This window comes from Chlorocebus sabaeus, chromosome 9 (genome assembly GCF_047675955.1).
Source record: "Chlorocebus sabaeus isolate Y175 chromosome 9, mChlSab1.0.hap1, whole genome shotgun sequence".
In the NCBI taxonomy this organism is placed as follows: domain Eukaryota; kingdom Metazoa; phylum Chordata; class Mammalia; order Primates; family Cercopithecidae; genus Chlorocebus; species Chlorocebus sabaeus.
The window spans coordinates 94,935,511-94,957,128 of NC_132912.1; the positions used below are offsets into that span (position 1 = coordinate 94,935,511).

General features: G+C 39.8%; 1 protein-coding gene across 9 annotated transcripts in view; it reads right to left on the reverse strand.

Annotated features, from left to right (window-relative positions):
- Positions 1-21,618, reverse strand: part of CPEB3 (cytoplasmic polyadenylation element binding protein 3) — a 246,909-nt gene that overhangs the window by 146,761 nt on the left and 78,530 nt on the right. For 6 of the 9 annotated variants that reach the window (XM_007963551.3, XM_007963553.3, XM_007963550.3 and 3 more), the window contains one exon: positions 9,146-9,305. In XM_007963551.3, coding sequence (XP_007961742.1) covers positions 9,146-9,305 — 160 coding nt within the window. The remainder of the gene's footprint in view (positions 1-9,145; positions 9,306-21,618) is intronic. The other 3 variants (XM_007963556.3, XM_007963549.3, XM_007963548.3) reach the window with 1 other exon arrangement.

The window sequence follows — 21,618 nt, forward strand, 5'->3', positions numbered from 1 at the left end:
GAAGAATGAGAAAATCTTAAATAAATCCATAAATAAGAAAATCCACCATAATTTGATGGATTCTGATGAAACTGTTCTAACTTTATCATGAAGTATTATAGAGCTTTCCATAAAAAAATTTAGTTTTTATTATTTCAAACCTTATTAGGAGAAAAATGTTTCACCTCTCTCTGGTTTTGCAGAGACAATTTTGCTAGCATTTGTAATATAGTAAAATTATTTTCTTAGATTAGATCATGTTTTCTATTAAAAAGCCATATGAGTAAAGAATCATCTAAGAGAATCATCTATTTTATTTTTATAGATTTCATAAACCTTTTCATATTTACTAGAAGCTAACTATTAGGAATTTCAAAAACTACCCCATTGTTAAAAGATACATGTACTGTATCTATATGTAATTGTTCAATGTGCCTGACATTTTTTCAGTTCCTAAGTCATTTTAGAGTCCCTGAAAATTATAGTCAGCAACGAGTGTTATCTCCTACCACTACCTTTATCAGAACATATAATAGGAAAAACTGTCACCAGAACAAGGCTTTAACTCAGTAGGGAGAAAGCATATTCTCATTTCAGTTAGCTATCTCAATGTCCTTGCCATCATTTCTGGATAATCAAGACCTTATTTGGATTCATTATCATGAAATACTAATATCCATGAAAACTAGATATGATTTACTCTAAACCAGCGTTCATCCTTTTCTGGGGTATTCAAATATAACAGTAATCAGCCAGTTACTGGAAAGTCTACCTAAAAGCCCATCAAGACTTCAAAATTACTGCCCATCAGAACTTAAGGAAATCATATATATGGAGGATCTTTTCAAACTCCAACCAAGGAATATTTAGAGGAGGGTGTGCTGTCTAAAAAGTTAGCAATATTCCCTAAATATTCCTAGAATAATAATAAAGGTTATCAAGGAAATCATGCAAGCCTGAATTTAACTGATCTTTATTTGACTTCTTTTCTTTCCTGTGTCTACAACCATGTATGGTAAAGAATTATGTAGTTTACAACCACTATATCAAATAAAGTTTTCACATGTTCCTATAACTACCTAGTTTCCCAAACATAAAGGGGTACCCTTTTTGTCCTCCAGAAGTTAAACATACCTGCATGGATCCTTTTTGACCCTTTCCATGAGCTCCTAGAACTTTTCAGCTTAGAAAGATGAAATTGAAAGGAAGCTTGGTAGTTTTCAAATTATCATTCTCTATCTTACACTGATTACTTCCAACCTAAACTTTCTTATGATGCATTAAAACAAGAGGCTTAGGCAGTGTTTTACAGATTGAAGGTATCACTAATTGATGAAAAGCAGAACACTTTTTACCTTTCCTGGTATTCTCTCTAATTCTTTGACCTCTTTGACTTCAACAGGTCTCTGGATGAAAGTTAGCAACAAAAGATTTTATAAGAAACTCCAGGCTGGGCACCGTGGCTCACGCCTGTAATCCCAACACTTTGGGAGGCCGAGGTGGTCAGATCACGAGATCAAGAGATGGACACCATCCTGGCCAACACGGTGAAACCCCATCTCTACTACAAATACAAAAAAATTAGCTGGGTGTGGTCGCATGCGCCTGTAGTCCCAGCTACTCAGCAGGCTGAGGTAGGAGAATCACTTGAACCTGGGAGGTGGAGGTTGCAGTGAGCCGAGATCGTGTCACGGCACCCCAGCCTGGCGACAGAGCAAGACTCCGTCTCAAAAAGAAAAAAAAAAAAAAAGAAAAACTCTGGGTCAAGAAAGCCATATCCATCAGAATCAATTATCTAAATATAATCTAATTTTTCCAACTAATAATGTAATTTTTTAAAGTAAAATCACTCACAGCATCTTTAAGATAGTTTCTTAACCTCTTCCAAAAGTAATTTTTAGATTATAAAATGCAATGCATTTTCATTGGAGAAAAATCTCACAATGCAGAAAAATGGAGAAAACAAGCTCACCAAAGATAAGCACTGTTAACATCTTGATTTACAGTTTTCCAGGTTAGGGAGTGTATATGTGTAAAGGTTTCTTTTCTAAAATTGAAATTATTTCATAATTTTTAACTTAATATATTGTATATCTTAAGTTTTACAGTTATTAAGGAATTTTGGATGAAAATAAAATATATAACAGCAAAAGAAAAACTGATTCCAAATTCAGAAAAGGCCATTTCTTTTTTCTTCCTTTTGTCCAACAAATACTGCTGTTTAATCAGCTGTGAAAATAGAATCAAGTGTGTGACATCTGGTGATTTTTGTATAATGCAGTCTAGTGCTGCCAGCATGACATTTTGTCACCTGTCCATGGTCTGCTATTTTTAAATTGTTCTTGTCAGCTAGCGATCTTTTAAGTATAGTGTAAAATATAAGGTTTCAAAAACTGGAAGGCATACTTGGTTTTACTGAGTTAAATGATGCTGTGGAAATCTGAGACTGTGTCCCACTTTTCCCACTGCACAGGATCTGATAAATAGGGGTGAGAGGGGATGAAGGCAGAGGTTGGAAAACAGGGTTACATATGGTTATTCGTTCTGTTAAAATCACAGTCTCAGAAGCTCAATTCACATTCATATTTAAAACACTAGTTACAAAAAAAACCCCTACGTCTATCATGATTCAGTTTCAGAATCCAACTAAACTCATGCTTTTGTGAGCCCAAATTAAAAACTGAAATTTGTATTAACTCATAATTAATTATGAAAGTCATCTCTTTACTTCTACAACATGTTATGAGATAGGGAACAACTGCTGTACCTTCCTCTAATCACTCCCTTTGCTCTAAAAAGGCAAGTACTTCAGAAAGCTTCATGTAACAGAATGTTAGTGCCACGTTTCAGAAAGACTGACAGGTAAAATGCATATTCTACTGGGTTTTATTTCCCACTAATTTTCTCTATAAAGTTAGAGAGATGTTCCTTTAGAAAACTATCTTAAAAAATGTAATACTGTGATATGTAAAAATACAGTAAACGTTTTTTAATCTTTTTTAAGGAAATGATAAAACTTTGGTACTATAATATTCTAAGTATGTTCCAAATAACCAATAATCAAAAGCTGTGAGCTTAGACCTGAGGTCAAATCCTAGTTTATTCACATATTGGTAGTGGGTAATTTTTGGCAAGTTGTTAAATATTTTGTGCCTCTGTTTCCTCATTTAATGAAGGCTGTACTTGAGAACAATTAAATCACAATTCCCAGCCTGGCATGCACTGGTTCACACCTGTAATCCCAGCACTTTGGGAGGCAGAGGCGGGCAGATCGCTTGAGCTCAGGAGTTAGAGACCAGCCTGGGCAACATGGCGAAACCCCATCTCTACAAAAAAAAAAAAAAAAAAAAAAAAAAAATTAGGTGGGTGTGGTGGCATGCACCTATAGTTCCAGCTACTCACGAGGCTGAGGTGGGAGGAGAGCTTGAGCCCAGGAGGCGAAGACTGCAGCGAGCTGAGATCGCACCACTGCATTCCAGTCTGGGTTACACAGCGAGACCCTGTCTCAAAATCATCATCATCATCACCACCATCATCTGTGTCTTTTAAAACTCAGGTGATTTTTTTTTTTTTTTTTTTTTGAGATGGAGTCTTGCTCTGTCACCAGGCTGGAGTACAGTGGCACAATCTTGGCTCAAAGCAAGCGCCACCTCCCCGGTTCAAGCGATTCTCCTGCCTCAGCCTCTTGAGTAGCTGGGATTACAGGTGCCCACTACCACACCTGGCTAATTTTTGTATTTTTAGTAGAGGCACGGTTTCACCATGTAGGATAGGCTGGTCTTGAAGTCCTGACCTCAAGTGATCCGCCCGCCTCAGCCTCCCAAAGTGCTGGAATTATAGGCATGAGCCACCATGCTTGGCCACTAAAAACTCAGGTGATTTAAATGCTATGCTTAAAGGATGATTACACAAATTAATGGAGGGTACTTATACAAATCACTCAATTTCTACTTACTGTCTCTGCCCCCCAAGACACTCTCAGTATACCTTTGAAAAGCAAAGTTTTCAATATCATTTCTCAACTGACATCTTTTCATTTTTCAAATCTCAGTTCCATGAATGGTGAGGGAAAAGAAAATTCAAATACATAAAAATGTTTTACCAGGCACTAACCCCAAATAGTCAGCCAGGCCTTTTTTCTGCTGTAAGAGGCAAATTGCATGGGATGAAGAAAAAGTAACTCCTCCCTGTTTTTGCCAAGATGCCTGCTATACTGGGCTTCCCCAGTTAGGGTATATGATCTTTCTTCTCTGCTCAATGTGCTATAGTTGCTATTTCCTTATTATCTTTCTAGAGTTGGGAGAATATGATTAATTAAACCTAATGACTATGAGTTTTCAGAGTGGTTCCATAGGAGCTTAGTGAACCTGCATTACAGGTAGAAAGTCAAGGAACAGCTATGAGGAAGATAATAGGGATGAATCTTTTTCGTTATCTCTTACCCCACCTCTCTCAACACCATTAATCCCCTTAATCTTCATAGTTAAGAAGAGAGTTGGATTTTCCTTCAATCCACTAGAAATGAGAACAGAGAACAATTGCTCCCTCCTACTACATCTGCCAACCCAAGGATTTCTGTACCGAGAAAAAGAAATAAGAAACAGGGCCAGGGCCAGTGGCTCATGCCTATAATCTCAGCACTTTGGGAGGCTGAGGTAGGAGGATCGCTTGAGCTCAGGAGTTCAAGATTAGGCTGGGCAACATGGCGAAACCCTGTCTTCACAGCAAATAGAAAAAATCAGCCAGGCATGGTGCCCCTGCCTCTAGTATCAGCTACTTACGGAGCTGAGGCAGGCAGATTGCTTGAGCCTGGGAGGTCAAGCCTGCAGTGAGCCAAGATTGTGCCACTGCACTCCAGCCTGGGTGAAAGAGCGAGAACCTGTCTCAAAAAAAATAAATAAATAAAATAAGAAACAGCTGCATTAGAGCATTACCTCTTCAAAAGCCTCCTTTCTCATCTCTGAGGCATTCTCTCTAACGAAAGGAAAAGTATATGTAAGACATAGTTAAAAAACAAAAAACAAAACAAAACCCAGAAGATCATTACCTTATTCTGTTACAGCCAAGCACTGTAGTTTGGGATCTTTAAAAAGTAAAAAAAATAAAAAAATAAATTAGTCTGGCTGGGCGCAGTGGCTCATGCCTATAATCCCGGCCACTTTGGGAGGCTGAGCAGGGAGGATTATGAGGTCAGGAGTTTGAGACCAGACTGGCCAACATGGTGAAATCCTGTCTCTATTAAAAAATACAACAATTAGCTGGGTGTGATGGCACACACCTGTAATCCTAGCTACTCAGGAAGCTGAGTTAGGAGAATTGCTTGAACCAGGGAGGCAGAGGTTGCAATGAGCTGAGATCCCGCCACTGCACTCCAGCCTGGGCGACAGAGCAAGACTCCAGCTCAGAAAATAAATACATAAATAAATAATAAATTAGTCCAATTTTTATTTAAATACGCATTCTGTGATCTGATTAATACTATAGAAGATATTTTTCAGTGTGCTATGAAGAAAGTTCAATTCAGCTTTGCTTCTATATAATTTTTATCATGGGGGATGAGATAGAGAAACTTTTAAAATTTCCTACAAATATTTTCAGGGCTGGTCAACCGAATACATAACCAAAAAACTATTAAAGTTTATTTACTTCACTAAAACAGAAGTCTCATTATCTCCTAAACTTCCTATTCTGTTATCTCCCACGCTAATAGTTTTTTCCCCTGAATCAACAGGACAGTTGAATAAAGGGATTTCTTACTGAATACATTTCTAAGATAAAATATTATTGTGAACATATTTTTACCATGTTCTTCAAGTACATCTTAAAATACTGGATATCCTATTTTATATTTTTTACATCGTTCAGATATACAATGTTGGAAAGCCAAAATAATTGAAAAATTATTTTCCTTTCTAAGTGGCTTTGAAAATAAGATGTTTATCCTTCAATAATCACTACTTGCTTATGAAAAATACAAAATTTTGACAACGTGCATCTGAAAAATTTCAACATTTAGCTGCAGTCTAGTTGGAAAGAAGTCAATATTGCAAGTATACCATACTACTTCCAGCAAAAAATTGTGGATAACATTTGAGCAGTTTCTAGTGCCAGGGACTTTATTTGATCTTCGTACTCACTCTATGAAGTAGGGAATTTATTTTAACAATAAGGACACTGAGGCTTTAAAGAGGCTAATTTATCCAGATTAATAGGCAGACAGAGGCAGAGACAGAATTCACACCCAGGTTTCACTGACTGCAAAGTCAGAAAGGCTGAGTTGTAATTTCATCTCCTATATGGAGAATATAAAATATCTGGAAGGATGTTAATAAAAATAATAACCTTTGTTACTTCTAGGTAGAGAGTCTCTAGTGATTTTTTTTTTTTTTTTTTTTTGAGACAGAGTCTCGCTCTGTCGCCAGGCTGCAGTACAGTGCCACAATCTCGGCCATTGCAACCTCCAACTCCCTGATTCAAGTGATCATCACGTCCAGCCTCTAGTGATTTTTTTTTTCTTTTTTACTTTCCTTTTCATCCTTTTACACACTATTTGGATTTCTTATAATGAGTAAAAATATTTTTTTTTCTGAAAAACCAAGGAAATTAAGCTCTAGAAAAAAAAAAAAATCAAAACAAACAAACATACAAAAACCAGTTACTCTGGGGACAGGTGGGGTGGCACAGGCCTGTAATCCCAGCACTTTGGGAGGCCAAGATGGGCAATGGCCTGAGGTCAGAAGTTTGAGACCTGCCTGGCCAACATGGCAACACCCCGTCTCTACTAAAAACGCAAGAATTAGCTGGCAGTGGTGGCAGGTGCCTGTAATCCCAGCTGCTCAGGAGGCTGAGGCAGGAGAATCACTTGAATCTGGGAGGCTGAGGTTGCAGTGAGCCGACATCATGCCATTGCACTCCAGCCTGGGCAACAAGAGCAAGACTTCATCTCAAAAAAACAAACAAAGACCAGTTACTCTGTACTTGAGTTTTGAGGTCCTCAAAATAGTGTTCCCCATGTTCAAGTGGGAGTAAAGGATATTGAAAGTAGGAGGAGGCTGGGCACAGTGGCTCACACCTATAATCTCAGCACTTTGGGAGGCCGAGGCAGGTGGATCAACTGAGGTCAGGAGTTTGAGACCAGCCTGAACAACAGGGAGAAACTCCATCGCTACTAAAAACACAAAATTAGCTGGACGTGCTGGCATATGCCTGTAATCCCAGCTACTCAGAAGGCTGAGGCAGGAGAATCTCTTGAACCCAGGAGGCAGAGGTTGCAGTGAGCTGAGAGCACGCCACTGCACTCCAGCCTGGGCAACAAGAGCGAAACTCTGTCTCAAAAAAAAAAAAAAAAAAAAAAAAAGAGGAGGAGGAAAAGCAAGATAGTATAGAGGGAAGTGCTTCTGAACAGACTCATACAGAAGCCACAAGGTAGGTCCTCTAGCCTACCATCCTTCTCTTAAAGCTCAATCCACTTAAATGTTTATCTCTTTTGACCCAAAGACTCTCACTATGAATTTACCTTAAGGAAAAGCTATGTGCAAGAACTCATCCATGGCAGCATTACCTTTAATGGAGGAAAAATTGGAAACAACCTGAGTCTAAAGTCAAGGCCTAGCAGTAAATTACAAAGATCTGATAGAAGCATGGATAATGCTTATCATAGGGGAATTAGACAAAGAATATACCATCACAATCTTTTATTTTTTAGTTACGTTTTTGTTCTTATAATTTTCTCCACTTTTTAAAGTCAAAACATTTTAAAAGTATTTTCCTTAAAATGCAAGTATCAGCTGAGCGCAGTGGCTCGCACCTACAATACCAGCACTTTGGGAGGCCGAGGCAGGCAGATCACTAGAGGTCAGGAGTCTGAGAACAGCCTGGCCAACATGGTGAAATCCCATCTCTATTAAAAATACAAAAACCAGCTGGGCGAGGTGGCAGGCGCCTGTAATCCCAGCTACTCAGAAGGCTGAGGTAGAATAATCATTTGAACCTAGGAGGCGGAAGTTTCAGTGAGTCAAGATTGTGCCACTGCACTCCACTGTCTCAAAAAAACAAAAACAAACAAAAAAAAAAACCCAAAAAACTAGCTTTCCCCAAAATCCCTTCTTTTCTTCATAACCTATTGACTACTTTCTTTTCACTGGAAAATGAGGAAAGCAGAAGAAAATCATGAGTGTGACAAGAAAATGATTAAAGAGATTTCTGGTGTGGCTTGAAGAAATGAGCATCAGGTGTTCACAGTCATTCACACTATAATATGGGCCTAGAGAGAACCGGAGGGGAGTGAATTCCTCACAGTTTTGAAAGACGTAACGGTTCATACAAGATGGACATGTCCATGGATGAAAACTCTTCACAAAAAAAAAAAAAAAAAGAAAACTCTTCACAGTTTTCAGAAATTTAGATCTTAACCCAAGTATAGTGGATATTTAAAATACTGTAATTACAGTATTTTAAAATATCGTAAAGTCTCTAAAAAGTCCTATAACCCATAAAAAGAACTATCTGTAATTATGAATTAAACACCAACATCTATCCTGAATTTACATAGGCTCTAAAAACAAGAAGTCCTAATACTGCTAACTTTGAGACCTTCTGCCTTATATTTAATCCAAAACATTTATATACTTTAAGATATTTTCTTGTGTTTTGGCCTCAGAGAATGCAAAGGGTCACTGGCTGCCCGTAAGCCTGTGTAGTGATACTTCCTATACTAGGAAGGTGATTATGCTTTAATAAAATAGAAGTCCTTTATATGCAGTTTTCTGAAGCAATCTTTGGAGATGGGTTTACTAACTCTCACAGTTCCTTGCAGTATATATATACGGACTTAAATGAATTATCTAAGTTCAGCTGAGGATTCCAAATACACAAAGCCCAGAAAACCTGGCTGCTGGTCTCATGCTATTAACTCATAATGTGACTGATCTCAGCTACCCAATTCATGCACCTGCCAGACATGACTGATAATAACAATCCACCTTGATTATTATAGGTAGCTGAACCCAGGTTTAAAAGAAATCAACTTTAAATACATTCCACAATGCTTTACAGAAGCAAAACAAAAACAAGCAAACAAAAAACAAACCAGAAAAATCAAAATTATTAAAAAGCTGATTTTTGCTTAAAACACCAAGCAAGAAATGGACATATGAATATTCCTAACCTGCAAAATGATTCCTCCACATTATATCAGCGAAACTCATTGGTGGGCCACTGGGAGGGTAGTGTTTACCTTTCAGAGGCTCATGATCAGTCCTTATCATATCCATTAAGGAGTTCTCCAACGAGTGCAAGTTAAAAGTATCATAGGGCCTACTCCGGTCCTAAAAATAAAAACAAAAACAAGACAATACATAAAATTACTTCATAAAATTAACACCATATCATTTGCTTCCTGCTGTGGAATGATGACATGAATGAAAGTTACAGAAAGCCCTAATAGCATACAGTCCTTCTTTTTATTTGTTTATTTATTTATTTACTTTGTAGAGATGGGGTCTTGCTATGTTTCCCAGGCTGGTCTCGAATGTCTAGGCTCAAGCAATCCTCTTGCCTTGGCCTCCCAAAGTGCTGGGATTACAGACATGAGCTACTGCGCTGATCCTGCTCTCTTCATTAAGAATAATGACTTGTCACACCTGTAACCCCAGCATTTTGGGAGGCCAAGGTGGGCAGATCACTTGAGGTCAGGAGTTCGAGACCAGCCTGGCCAATCGGGTGGAACCTCACCTCTACTAAAAATGCAAAAAGTAGCCAGGTGTGGCGGTGCGCACCTGTAATCCCAGTTACTTGGGGGGCTTGAGGCAGGAGAATCACTTGAACCTGGAAGGCAGAGGTTGCAGTGAGCCGAGATCATACCACTACACTCCAGCCTGGATGACAGAGCAAGACTCCATCTCAAAAAAAAAGGAATAATGATTTGGCAACATTAAGTTTAATACAAGTCTCCATAACTAATTAAATTGCATCATCTCCCCTAATATTCTATAACGTAACGTAGTTCAGAGTGACTTTCTTGCAAATGAACTAAAATAGTAAATTTAAAAGGAAGAGTCAAGTTAATTGGTTTTGCTTTCTACCCTCCACCCAATAAATTCATTGTCAAATGAACACAGATGTTTCCCCCCTAGAGGAAGACCGTAATTTTTTTTTTTTTTTTTTAAGACAAGGTCTTGCTTTGTTGCCCAGGTTGAAGTACAGTGATGCAATCATGGCTCACTTCAGCCCTGACCTCCTGAGCTCAAGCGATCCTCCCACCTCAGGCTCCCTAGTAGCTAGGACACATGTCGCCATGCCTAGCTAATTAAAAAAAATTTTTTTTTTTTTTTTAGAGATGGGGTCTCACTATGTTGCCCAGGCTGGTCTGGAATTCCAGATTGCAAATGATAAAGACCACAATAATTAAGAACTCAGATGGAATCATTTTCCTGAAAAACTAAAGGGCGACTATAATTTCAATGAAAATGTATTGGATATCTTTAACATTTCTGACCACTAAGTTACATATATGGATACACTTTTTAAAAATAAAAATGTGGCTGGGCGCAGTGGCTCACGCCTGTAATCCCAGCACTTTGGGAGGCCAAGGCAGGCAGATCACGAGGTCAAGAGATTGAGACTATCCTAGCCAACATGGTGAAACCCTATCTCTACTAAAAATACAAAAATTAGCTAGGCGTGGTGGTACGTGGTACATGCCTATAATCCCAGCTACTCAGGAAGCTGAGGCAGCAAATTGCTTGAACCCAGGAGGCGGAGGTTGCAGTGAGCCAAGATCACGCCACTGCACTCCAGCCTGGCGACATAGCTAGATTCCATCTCAAAAAGTAAAACTAAAAAATAAAAATAAAAATGTGTTTAAAGTTGTATTCATGAAGACAATGGCAAAAAGAAAAAAAAAAATTTAATGTGTCCAAAGTACTAAAATTACCTTTTGAAAAGCACTCACACGAAGAAACTTTAACCCAAAGAAGTATTTTCAAGATGTTACATTCAAAAACATTTTGAAACTAGAAATCTAACACAAAGTAAAGAAAAAAGTGTGATTTCACCACATTTCACTCAAGCCTTCAAGAGACTATCACCTACAAACTCTTCTTAGTACTCTGAGCCTCAAGGGAAGCATAGCTCATGTTCTAAGTTAATACTAAAGAACAGATCAAGTTTGCTTTGGTTAAGAAAAGCAAGACAAGCATACATCTCAACAACCAAACCAAGTCAATCTACAGTGATGAGAGATTATTTTCAGGGTCTTGAACAGTCTTTTCCAGCTTTGCATTTGATCATTTATCCTCTTCTATGGACAACACTCACCCATTACCTATCTCTCCCCTTGGATAGGAAAGAGACATGGAATATTTTCTTTGGTTCTCTACTTTGGTCTCTATACAATCTAAAAAGGTCTTTTCTTTTAGATTTAAAGTCTTCCTGCAGATCATTTGTTTTGCTTTGGGTTCAAGTTATTAGTGGAAACTCTAAGGAGTAAAGCTGAATTTCCAGAAACGCAGGCTTATCTGTACCCATAAGAGTGTCTATCATATACTTCGTCCAAAGAAAAAGCCAGAGGTAAAGAAGCATACTGATGAGGAGGCAAAATGATAACCTATTTCTGGCACTAACAATCCCAAAATGAATTATCTAGGAGCCCTCTATCACATCCACACTTCTTACTAGAACTCTGAAGACATAAGAGTGTTTCAGAATAGACTGACATGGTAAGGGAACTATAAGAAAAGGCTATTTGAAGGCATACAAGAATCTTTCCAGACAGGACAGTTTATTTTTTCATTTAATTACTGATAATCCCTCAAGGTAGATAACAACATACTCATTTTACACATGAAGAAGGCAAGGTTCAGAGAAGATTCAAGAGCCCTCAATGCCAAAACATAAGGAGTATAAAAATCTGGCCAAAGAAATTAATTAAATCCATGGTTACTTCTATAGAAAAACTGCACTGTAACTAACTGCACATTCCTGCCAATGTAACAGTGAGTTCCTACCACAAATGGATATCAGACATTAGATGACTACCTGTCAGGAAAATTAAAAGAAGATTTTGGGAGGAGGGATTCATGTAACTAAACTGAAATGGTTCCCAAACCTGTCAGACTGTCAAAAATCACATGTAGAGCCGATTAAAACACAGATTCCTGGGCTCCAGCTCAAACCTACTTAATCATAATTTAAAACAAAATAAATTCTATGACTGGCTAGAGCCACTAAGCTGGATGATTCTTCAAGTTAAGCCTTTACACCCATGATTCTGTTCAGTAAAATTAGACAGTAAAGTGAGGGCAGGGACCAGTGTGAGCAGCAGGCAATAAACAAGCCTGGCCACCTTGCAGAGGGTCAGTTTTGCAGTCTTCTGATTTACTGTGTATTAGAGAAGCAGTTGGTGACCTAGTTTTTAAAAGCACAAATTTTAAAATCAAAATCCAATTTTCAAATTTTGGCTCTCCCACTTACTGGCATGTCACTTTGAATATGTTTCTAAGCCTTGGTTATCTTCATCTACAAAATGGGATAATTTTTCGGGTGCGGTGGCTCATGCCTGTAATCCCAGCGCTTCAGGAGGTCAGGGCAGGCGGATCATGAGGTCAGGAGATTGAGACCATCCTGGCTAACATGATGAAACCCCGTCTCTACTAAAAATACAAAAAATCAGCCAGGCATGGTGGCATTTGCCTGTAGTCCCAGCTACTTGGGAGGCTGAGGCACAAGAATTGCTTCAACTGGGGAGGCAGAGGTTGCAGTGAGCCGAGCTCACGCCACTGCATTCGGCCTGGGGAACAGAGCAAGACTCTGTCTCAAAAAAACAAAACAAAACAAAAAATGTAGCCAGGTGTGGTGGCAGGTGCCTGTAATCCCAGCTACTCGGGAGGCTGAGGCAGGAGAATCACTCAAACCCAGGAGGTGGAGGTTGCAGTGAGCCTAGATCATGCCACTGCACTCCAGCCTGGGCAATAGAGTGAGACCCCATCTCAAAAAAAAAAGAGGGAGGGATAATTTTCTCTTCACGGTTTCTTCAGTACTAAATAACAGAACATACAGGCATCTGCACCATGGTGGCTACCATAATATTAGGGAGAGCACAAAAAGATTTCTGTGATGCCATCTCAAGAGTACTGAAAAATGAATTTTTAAACCTAGCAGTTCACAGATACTAACCTAACAGGGTTCACTAATGCTCAACAGATGAAAACATATGACATGTGAAAGGCATGACAGAATTTACACAGGCTTAATTAAACAAACTTCAGGCCTCTAAGAGTTCTCACTAAAATTAATTCCATCCATGCCTCATCAACTTAAATTTGCCGCATACCATTCATCCTTTTTGTTTTAGAAGTAGCAAACGTTGCTGAAATAAGTGATTAACCAGGAAGTCTGCAAGAAACAGAACAAAAAGGATAAAAAAAACAGAAAAATCTACAGTGGAATTCATCAACAGAAATTATGTATACAGAAAATTCAGCCACAATTTATCATTCAATGACAAAGGTTACAAGTGGTAACTAACCTGTTAGGTCTTTTTTCATAAGTTTTGTTTCCCAATATAGAGAAACAGGAAAACATCATTATTTGTTTTTAACAAGCAAACACACCAAGAAGTATTAGAACATCTATAAATAATGCAGCCCATTATTGACTTTCTTTGCAGATAATCAATGAAGATGTTGTCAGTTAGTTGTACACAGAACAGCTCACCTCCACTGCATTAGTCCTCTCTTTCTTCCCTCAGCTGGATTTAATATTAATAAATTTATCAAGCATTTAATATGTGCCTGTCACTGTTCTAAGTATGCTTATGCATTATCTCACAGCCCTATTAAGTAGGTAGCTTCTGTCCCATTTTATAAATTAAACAATTAAGTCGCTGGGTGCGGTGGCTCACGCCTGTAATCCCAGCACTTTGGGAGGCTGAGGTGGGTGGATTGCAACATCAGGAGTTCAAGGCCAGCCTGGCCAACATAGTGAAACCCCATCTCTACTAAAAATACAAAAATTAGCCGGTGTGGTGTCACATGTCTGTAGCCCCAGCTACTTGGGAGGCTGAGGCAGGAGAATCGCTTGAACCCAGGAGGCAGAGGCTGCAGTGAGCCAAGACCACGGCATTGCACTCCAGCCTGGGTAATAGAGTGAGACTCCATCTCAAATAAAATAAAATAAAAATTAAGTCTGGGAGAGAATAAATAACTGGCTCAAGGTTACAGGGATAGTGAGTGGCAGAGCCAGGGCTCAAATCCAGTCAAATCCAGACTGCTCTTAAGCATTCTCATTGTACTGCTTCCCTGACCTCCTCCTATTCCGTCTAGCCTTAAATCCTTTTTACAAACACGCCCTTTAACTTAATCTGTCACAATCCAGAGACAGGTTTCTTTGACCCCACTCTGCAACACAAGCAACTTGACCCTCACTTGCCCTTGGTCAATGACCTTTGCTCAACTGACAACTAATTAATCTCAAGAAGTAGTTTGATCTACCTCTAGGCAATCCCAGGTTCGCCTCTTAATAGTTCTATCCCATTCACCTGCCCTTTTCTTGGAAGAGGAATCCAGAATCCCTTGCTATCCTTTCTAGCTTATACCCAGACATTTCCTCCGCTAGACATACAAAGTGGAAGGCTGAAAGGGTCAACAGCATCTGGAGATAAAAGTAGCTCTGGAACCAAATGATAAAATTAACCATGTGCTAGGCATTGGACTAAATGGTTTAAAGTGCTATCTCCTTCCTCATCACAACCCTGCAGGGTAGGTATTATCTCCATTTCACTGAGGAAAACAACTGAGGCTCACAAAGGTTTATGTAATTGCTCAGTCACAGAGCTGATCAGAAATAAGGACATAAAACCAGGTCTGTGACTCTCAAGTCCATACCAGTAATGTTCTAATGCTTCTACACTAACTAGCTGCAGTGTGGCCCATGAACAATGGTTAGTTGGGAAGAAATGGACACAGTCAGGACCAAAAATCAAACGGATGGTAGATTTCTGAAAGAGCTAGGAAAAGATAAATGTGGTAATAGAAAACAGAAAAACTTTTTAGAGGAATTCCTAAAGAAGGGTTTTCTATTTATCACATGACTACAACATATATATGGATAAAATATTCTAAAGTTAAATGCATGTAACACTTAAGAAAGGACTAACTGGCAGGGCGCGGTGGCTCACGCCTGTAATCCCAGCACTTTGGGAGGCCGAGGCGGGTGGATCACCTGAGGTCGGGAGTTCGAGACCAGCCTGACCAACATGGAAAAATCTTGTCTCTACTAAAAATCCAAAATTAGCCAGGCATGGTGGTGCATGCCTGTAATCCCAGCTACTCAGGAGGCTGAGGCAGGAGAACCTCCTGAACCCAGGAGGCAGAGGTTGTGGTGAGCCAAGATCATGCCACTGTACTCCAGCCTGGGCAACAAAAGTGAAACTCCGTCTCAAAAAAAAAAAAAAAAAGGCTGGGCACAGTGGCTCACATCTATAATCCCAGCACTTTGGGAGGCTGAGGCAGGTGGATCAAGAAGTCAGAGAACATCCTGGCTAACACGGTGAAACCCCGTTTATACTAAAAAATTAGCCAGGCGTGGTGGCACACGCCCGTAGTCCCAACTACTTGGGAGGTGGAGGCAGGAGAATCACTTGAACCCGGGAGGCAAAGGTTGCAGTGAACCGAGATTGCCCCATCATACTCCAGCCTAGGTGACAGAGACTCCATCTCAAAAAAAAAAAAAAAAAAAAAAGGAAGGACAAACTCACAAAACTAGCTACTTCTAAATTTCCATCCTACTGCTCTTATTTTCTACTCAGTATATGTTATTGGGAAATATCTCAGGTCCCTTCTACACTATAAACAGTTTAAGAGCAATGAATATGTCTTATCTATTTTTATTATTTTTATTTATTTATTTATTTATTTGAGCTAGAGTCTCACTCTGTTGCCCAAGTTGGAATGCAATGGCGTGATCTCAGCTCACCACAACCTCTGCCTCCTGGGTTCAAGCAATTTTCCTGCCTCAGCCTCCCGAGTAGCTGGGATTACAGCCATGCGCCACCACGTCCAGCTAATTTTGTATTTTTAGTAGAGACGGGGTTTCTCCATGTTGGTCAGGCTGGTCTCAAACTCCCGACCTCAGGTGATCCATCCGCCTCAGCCTCCCAAAGTGCTGGGATTATAGGCGTGAGCTACCACACCCGGCAGTGCCTTATCTATTTTTAAATGGATATTCATTACATAATATACGAGCCTATTTTTCTCCAAACACACATAAACACACACACACACACACACAGAGAATTCTTTTAAAAAGCCAACATCTCTAAACCTGCCTCCACTCACTCTCTTCATTCAGTGGTATATTTTAACCATCCCAAAAAGACTATTATATTTGTAGCCCTCTGGAAAACCTAATTCTATATTCTCCTTCAGTCCCTCAATGGCAAGCAAATGCTCCTTATATCTAACCTAAAGTCCTATGAAGCTGAAACTTTTCTCCCTTTTCTGTCCTTGGGGGAAAATTAATCAGCATCTACTGTGAATTTTAATATTCTTTAAAATTGTTGTTAAACAGTCTTCCATGCAATAAATTCTCAAGAACCCTCAAAAAACCCTGGTATAAGATTAGGGAATACAGGCCGGGCGCGGTGGCTCACGCTTGTAATCCCAGCACTTTGGGAGGCCGAGGCGGGCAGATCACCTGAGTTCGGGAGTTCGAGATCACCTGAGGTCGGAAGCCTGACCAACATGGAGAAACCCCGTCTCTACTAAAAAACACAAAATTAGCTGGGTGTGGGGGCGCATGCCTGTAATCCCAGCTACTCGGGAGGCTGAGGCAGGAGAATCGCTTGAACCCAGGAGGCGGAGGTTGTAGTGAGCCAAGATCGTGCCCCCAGCCTGGGCGACAGGAGAGAAACTCTGTCTCAAAAAAAAAAAGATTAGGGCATACAGAGAAATTACAGATTTCCCATCTTTTTCTTCCTGAGGATGACTAATTCCACTTACTTAAACCTTTTTATCAGATTGTGTTTTTACTTGCTGCGTAACCAGAAACCAAGCTAAGGTTCTGGAGAGGTTAAAAAAAAACAAAGATAGTATCACCTGCTCTGAAGGATCCTCAAAAATTAGATAAGCATGACTCAACTTGAAGCACATTTTCGCCGAGTCTTTTCATGTTCTCCCCATTCCTAATGTTTCTTCACAGCTCTTCTGGTTTTAGCCAGGCAGGTCAGATAAGAGGCTTAGTATATCATACACCGAGAAACATGGCTCCCGGAATTACCTGACATGACCTACATTTTGAGGCCGGATTCAGCAGGGTAAATGCTACAGCGGGCGACCGTATAAAAAATACAAAGGCCTCCTGCTGCCATTGCTGACTGTGGTAAACAGTTCATAGTTAAGTACATATGCAATTTAAAAAGGAGTGATTTTTCCAGTCAATGGTGTCTGACTAAAAGAAAAAATTGAAAATAAAATAAAAAGGAGTGATTATACAGTTTAGCAATGTGCTAGGGAAAAGGCAGAAATGAGGCCGACCCAGGAAGGATACAGAAAGGGAAAGCAAGGCCGGGCGTGGTGGCTCACCCTGTAACCCCAGCACTTTGGAAGCCCGAGGTGGGCGGATCACGAGGTCAGGAGGTCGAGACCATCCTGGCTAACACGGTGAAACCCCGTCTCTACCAAAAACACAAAAAATTAGCCGGGCGTTGTGGTGGACACCTGCAGTCCCAGCTACTCGGGAGGCTGAGGCAGGAGAATGGCGTGAACCCAGGAGGCGGAGCTTGCAGTGAGCCGAGATCGTGCCAGTGCACTCCAGCCTGGGTGACAGAATGAGACTCCATCTCAAAAAAAAAAGAAAAAAAAGAAAAAAGAAAGGGAAAGCAGTGACTATGATAGTCAGAAGAGAAGGCATCAAAAAACTACAAAAATTAGGCCAGATGCGGTGGCTCACACCTGTAATCCCAGCACTTTGGGAGGCCGAGGTGGGCGGATCACCTGAGGTCAGCAGTTCGAGAACAGCCTGGTCAACATGGTGAAACCCCGTCTCTACTAAAAATATAAAAAGTAGCCAGGCATAGTGGTACATCCCTGTAATCCCAGCTACCTGGGAGGCTGAGACAGGAGAATCACTGGAACCCGGGAGGCAGACGCTGCAGTGAGTCAAGGTGCTGCCACCACACTCCAGCCTGGGCAACAGAACAAGACACTGTCTCAAAAAAAAAAAAAAAAAAAAACTACAAAAATTAAAGTTGCCCCTTTCCCTGGTTAGTGTGCATATGTCACTTTTGAAAGTGATTAGCTGATGTTACCCCAAATCATTGGGTTGTTAGCCAGCAGAATATTATCTCAAGCAGTTTACTGGGCATTGATTTGTTAGGTATAACAATAAAAAGGGAGCTTAACCTTTGCTATCAAAACCTATCTTAAAACTTGATGCAACATAAAGTACATATACCTCCTAATATTATTTTCTTTTTACTGATTATAAATGTCAAAATCCTTCTATGACACTGACCACTTCCAGGTATAGACTCTCCTTCCCCATCCCAGACTGATTCCAGGTAATTAGAATTAAGTATATTGTAATTACTTCTTTACGTGCCTGTCACCCTCAATAAACTGTAAGTCTCATGGGAGCAGAAATGTGTCTTATTTCCCTGCATTTCCATTATCTAGCAGAGGGCCTGTCATATAACAGACATTCAGTAAATGCTCACCTCACATTTAAATTGTTCTTTTGATGAATTTATCTTGCAATATTTTTACTTTAAGAAATAACTACTCACTTACTAGAATGGATGAACAAAAAAACAAACAAACACGTACACTGACAACTCCAGATGCTGACTAGGATGCAGAACAACCAGAACTCTCATAAATTCCTAATAGGAATGCAAAATGGCACAGCCACTTTGGAAAAATAGTTTGGCTGTTTCTTATAAAGTTAAACATATACTTAAGCACACAACCTAGCAGTCCCACTCCCAAGTATTTACCCAAGATAAATAAAAACACATGTCCACACAAAAACCTGTGGGTCCATATACACTGATGTTTATAACAACTTTATAAAACAATGTTATTTATAATTTCCCCAAACTGGAAACTACCCAAATGCCTATCAACTGGTAAATGGATAAACAAATTTTGGCACATCCATGTAATGCAACAACATTCAGCAGTAAAAATAAATGAAGTACTATAAATAAATATACCTAGTATGCAACCACAAAAATTATAAATTATAAAATTAAAAATATAAAAATTTTTTTTTAATAAATGAAGTATTGATACATGCTACAACATGGATGAACCTTAAAAACATTAAGTGAAAGAAGACAATCACAAAAAATTACATATCATACGATTTCATTTATATGAAATGTCCAGAACAGACATATTATCTATAGAAATAGAAAGTAGATTAGTCATTGCCTAAGGCTGGAGAAATCAGGGCAAAATGCAGATTGACTGCTAGTGTGTTTGGTTTTTTTTCTTTTTGGGGTGATAAAAATGTTCTAGAATTAGATCGTAATGACTGACACACAATTTTGTCATTATACTAAAAACCACTACACTGTATATTTTAAAAGAGTGAACTTCATGATATGTGAATTATATCTCAATAAACCTATTATTTTTATTTTTTCTTATCTTGTTTAAATTTTTTATTTTTAAGTTTGTTTGTTTGTTTGTTTTGAGATGGGAGTCTAGTTCTGTCGCCCAGGCTGGAGCGCAGTGGTGCCATCTTGGCTCACTGCAACTTTCGCCTCCCGGGTTCAAGCAATTCTTCTGCCTCAGCCACCCCAGTAGCTGGGATTACAGGCATGTGCCACAACGTCCAACTGATTTTTTGTATTTTTAGTAGAGAAGGGGTTTCACCGTGTTAGCCAGAATGGTCTCAATCTCCTGACCTCATGATCCACCCACTTTGGCCTCGGAAAGTGCTGACATTACAGGTGTGAGCCACCACGCCCAGCCTTTAAGCTATTATTTTTAAAAGGCATTTCTAAAACTTTAACAGAACTATGGCACTTCCTGTAAATTATCTAACTTTAGGTATAAGACATAAGAGACCATATATATGTGTGTGTGTGTGTGTGTGTGTGTGTGTGTGTGTGTGTATATTTTTAGAGGTGTATCTGGGATTACAGGAGCCTGCCTGCCACCACGCCTGGCTAATTTTTGTATTTTTAGTAGAGACGAGGTTTCACCATGTTGGCCAGGCTGGTCTTGAACTCCTGAACTCAGGTGATTCACCCAAACTCAGGTAAGCCACCATGCCCTCAATTTTTTGAGCTCAAGGAAGGCAAAGTCTTGACTTCAGGTGCTCCATTCAGGAGCCAGTGAAGGACCCCAGGAATTAAACCTAAACCAGACAGTAGTAAAACTCCCAAGGTAACCCTACTGCCAGTCAAATGACTAATGCCATCTATCATCACAACATGCACCTTTTACATTTCTAAAAGATGTCTTTAATATTTCTCCAGGAACCTATAAGCAATTATTAACCATATTACCCACAAATAGCATCTTCTCCTGTCTCCCACTGCTTCTGATGAGTTGTTTTTTTAATCCCCTGGATTCCTGTCTTACAGTGATATACTGTGTTCTTCAGAGGCCCAGCTGATCCCATTTATGACCAGGGCACATTTTAAGAATGACATGCAACAGCATCTCCCTAGAAGCGTCACTGGGCTGTAAAAGATAGCTATAAGCCTGCCCTGCTGCTGTTCATTTCAATTGCTGTTTGACTTGGGTGGCTGGGTAAGGAGATATACAGCAGAATTCGCAGATTCACCAGAATCTGACAGGGGCCGCGACGTGAACGCTTCTGCTGTGGCCCCCTGTTATCCCCTTGATCCTTGAATTCAGGAACTAAGCAGGAGCTTTTATGCAAATCATCCTATAGCAATGAAAGCAATAAAACAACAGCTGTGTCAGTTTGGGCTAGCAGCTTTCTAGGGCTCCTCCTCCTCTCAGAAACCAACAGATGATGCCCTGCCCAGTGTACACACAGATTAAGAGCTACAGACTATAGCTCTTCATTGTCACTCCCTAGCCATCACTGGAAAGGTCACCAATGTACGTGTCCGTATGTTTTAAAACAGGGAACCTGGTAAGTACCAAAGAACTTCACTCCAAGTTCATGGTGTGGGACCAGAGAAATAGAAGCTCATTATCTATTTTTTAGTTTCCAAACCCCTCTCTTCTAGTGGAAGGAAAACAAACAAAAAACCCTTTGTATCTCAAGTTTATCGCACAACTCTAATTCCAGATAAAAAGAGACTTAAAATGAGACAAATAATAAAATTGGATTAAATAACCAAAACAAACATAATAGAATATTGTATTCAAAAGCCAAAACTATCTTAACCACTTTTTTTTTTGAGACAGAGTCTCGATCTGTTGCCCAGGCTGGAGTCAAGTGGTGCAATAACGACTCACTGCAATCTCTGTCTCCCAGGTTCAAGCAATTCTCTGCCTCAGCCTCCCGAGTAGCTGGGATTACAGGCACCTGACACCACGTCCAGCTAATTTTTGTATTTTTAGTAGAGACAGGGTTTCACCATCTTGGCCAAGCTGGTCTTGAACTCCTGACCTCATGATCCACCCACCTCGGCCTCCCAAAGTGCTGGGATCA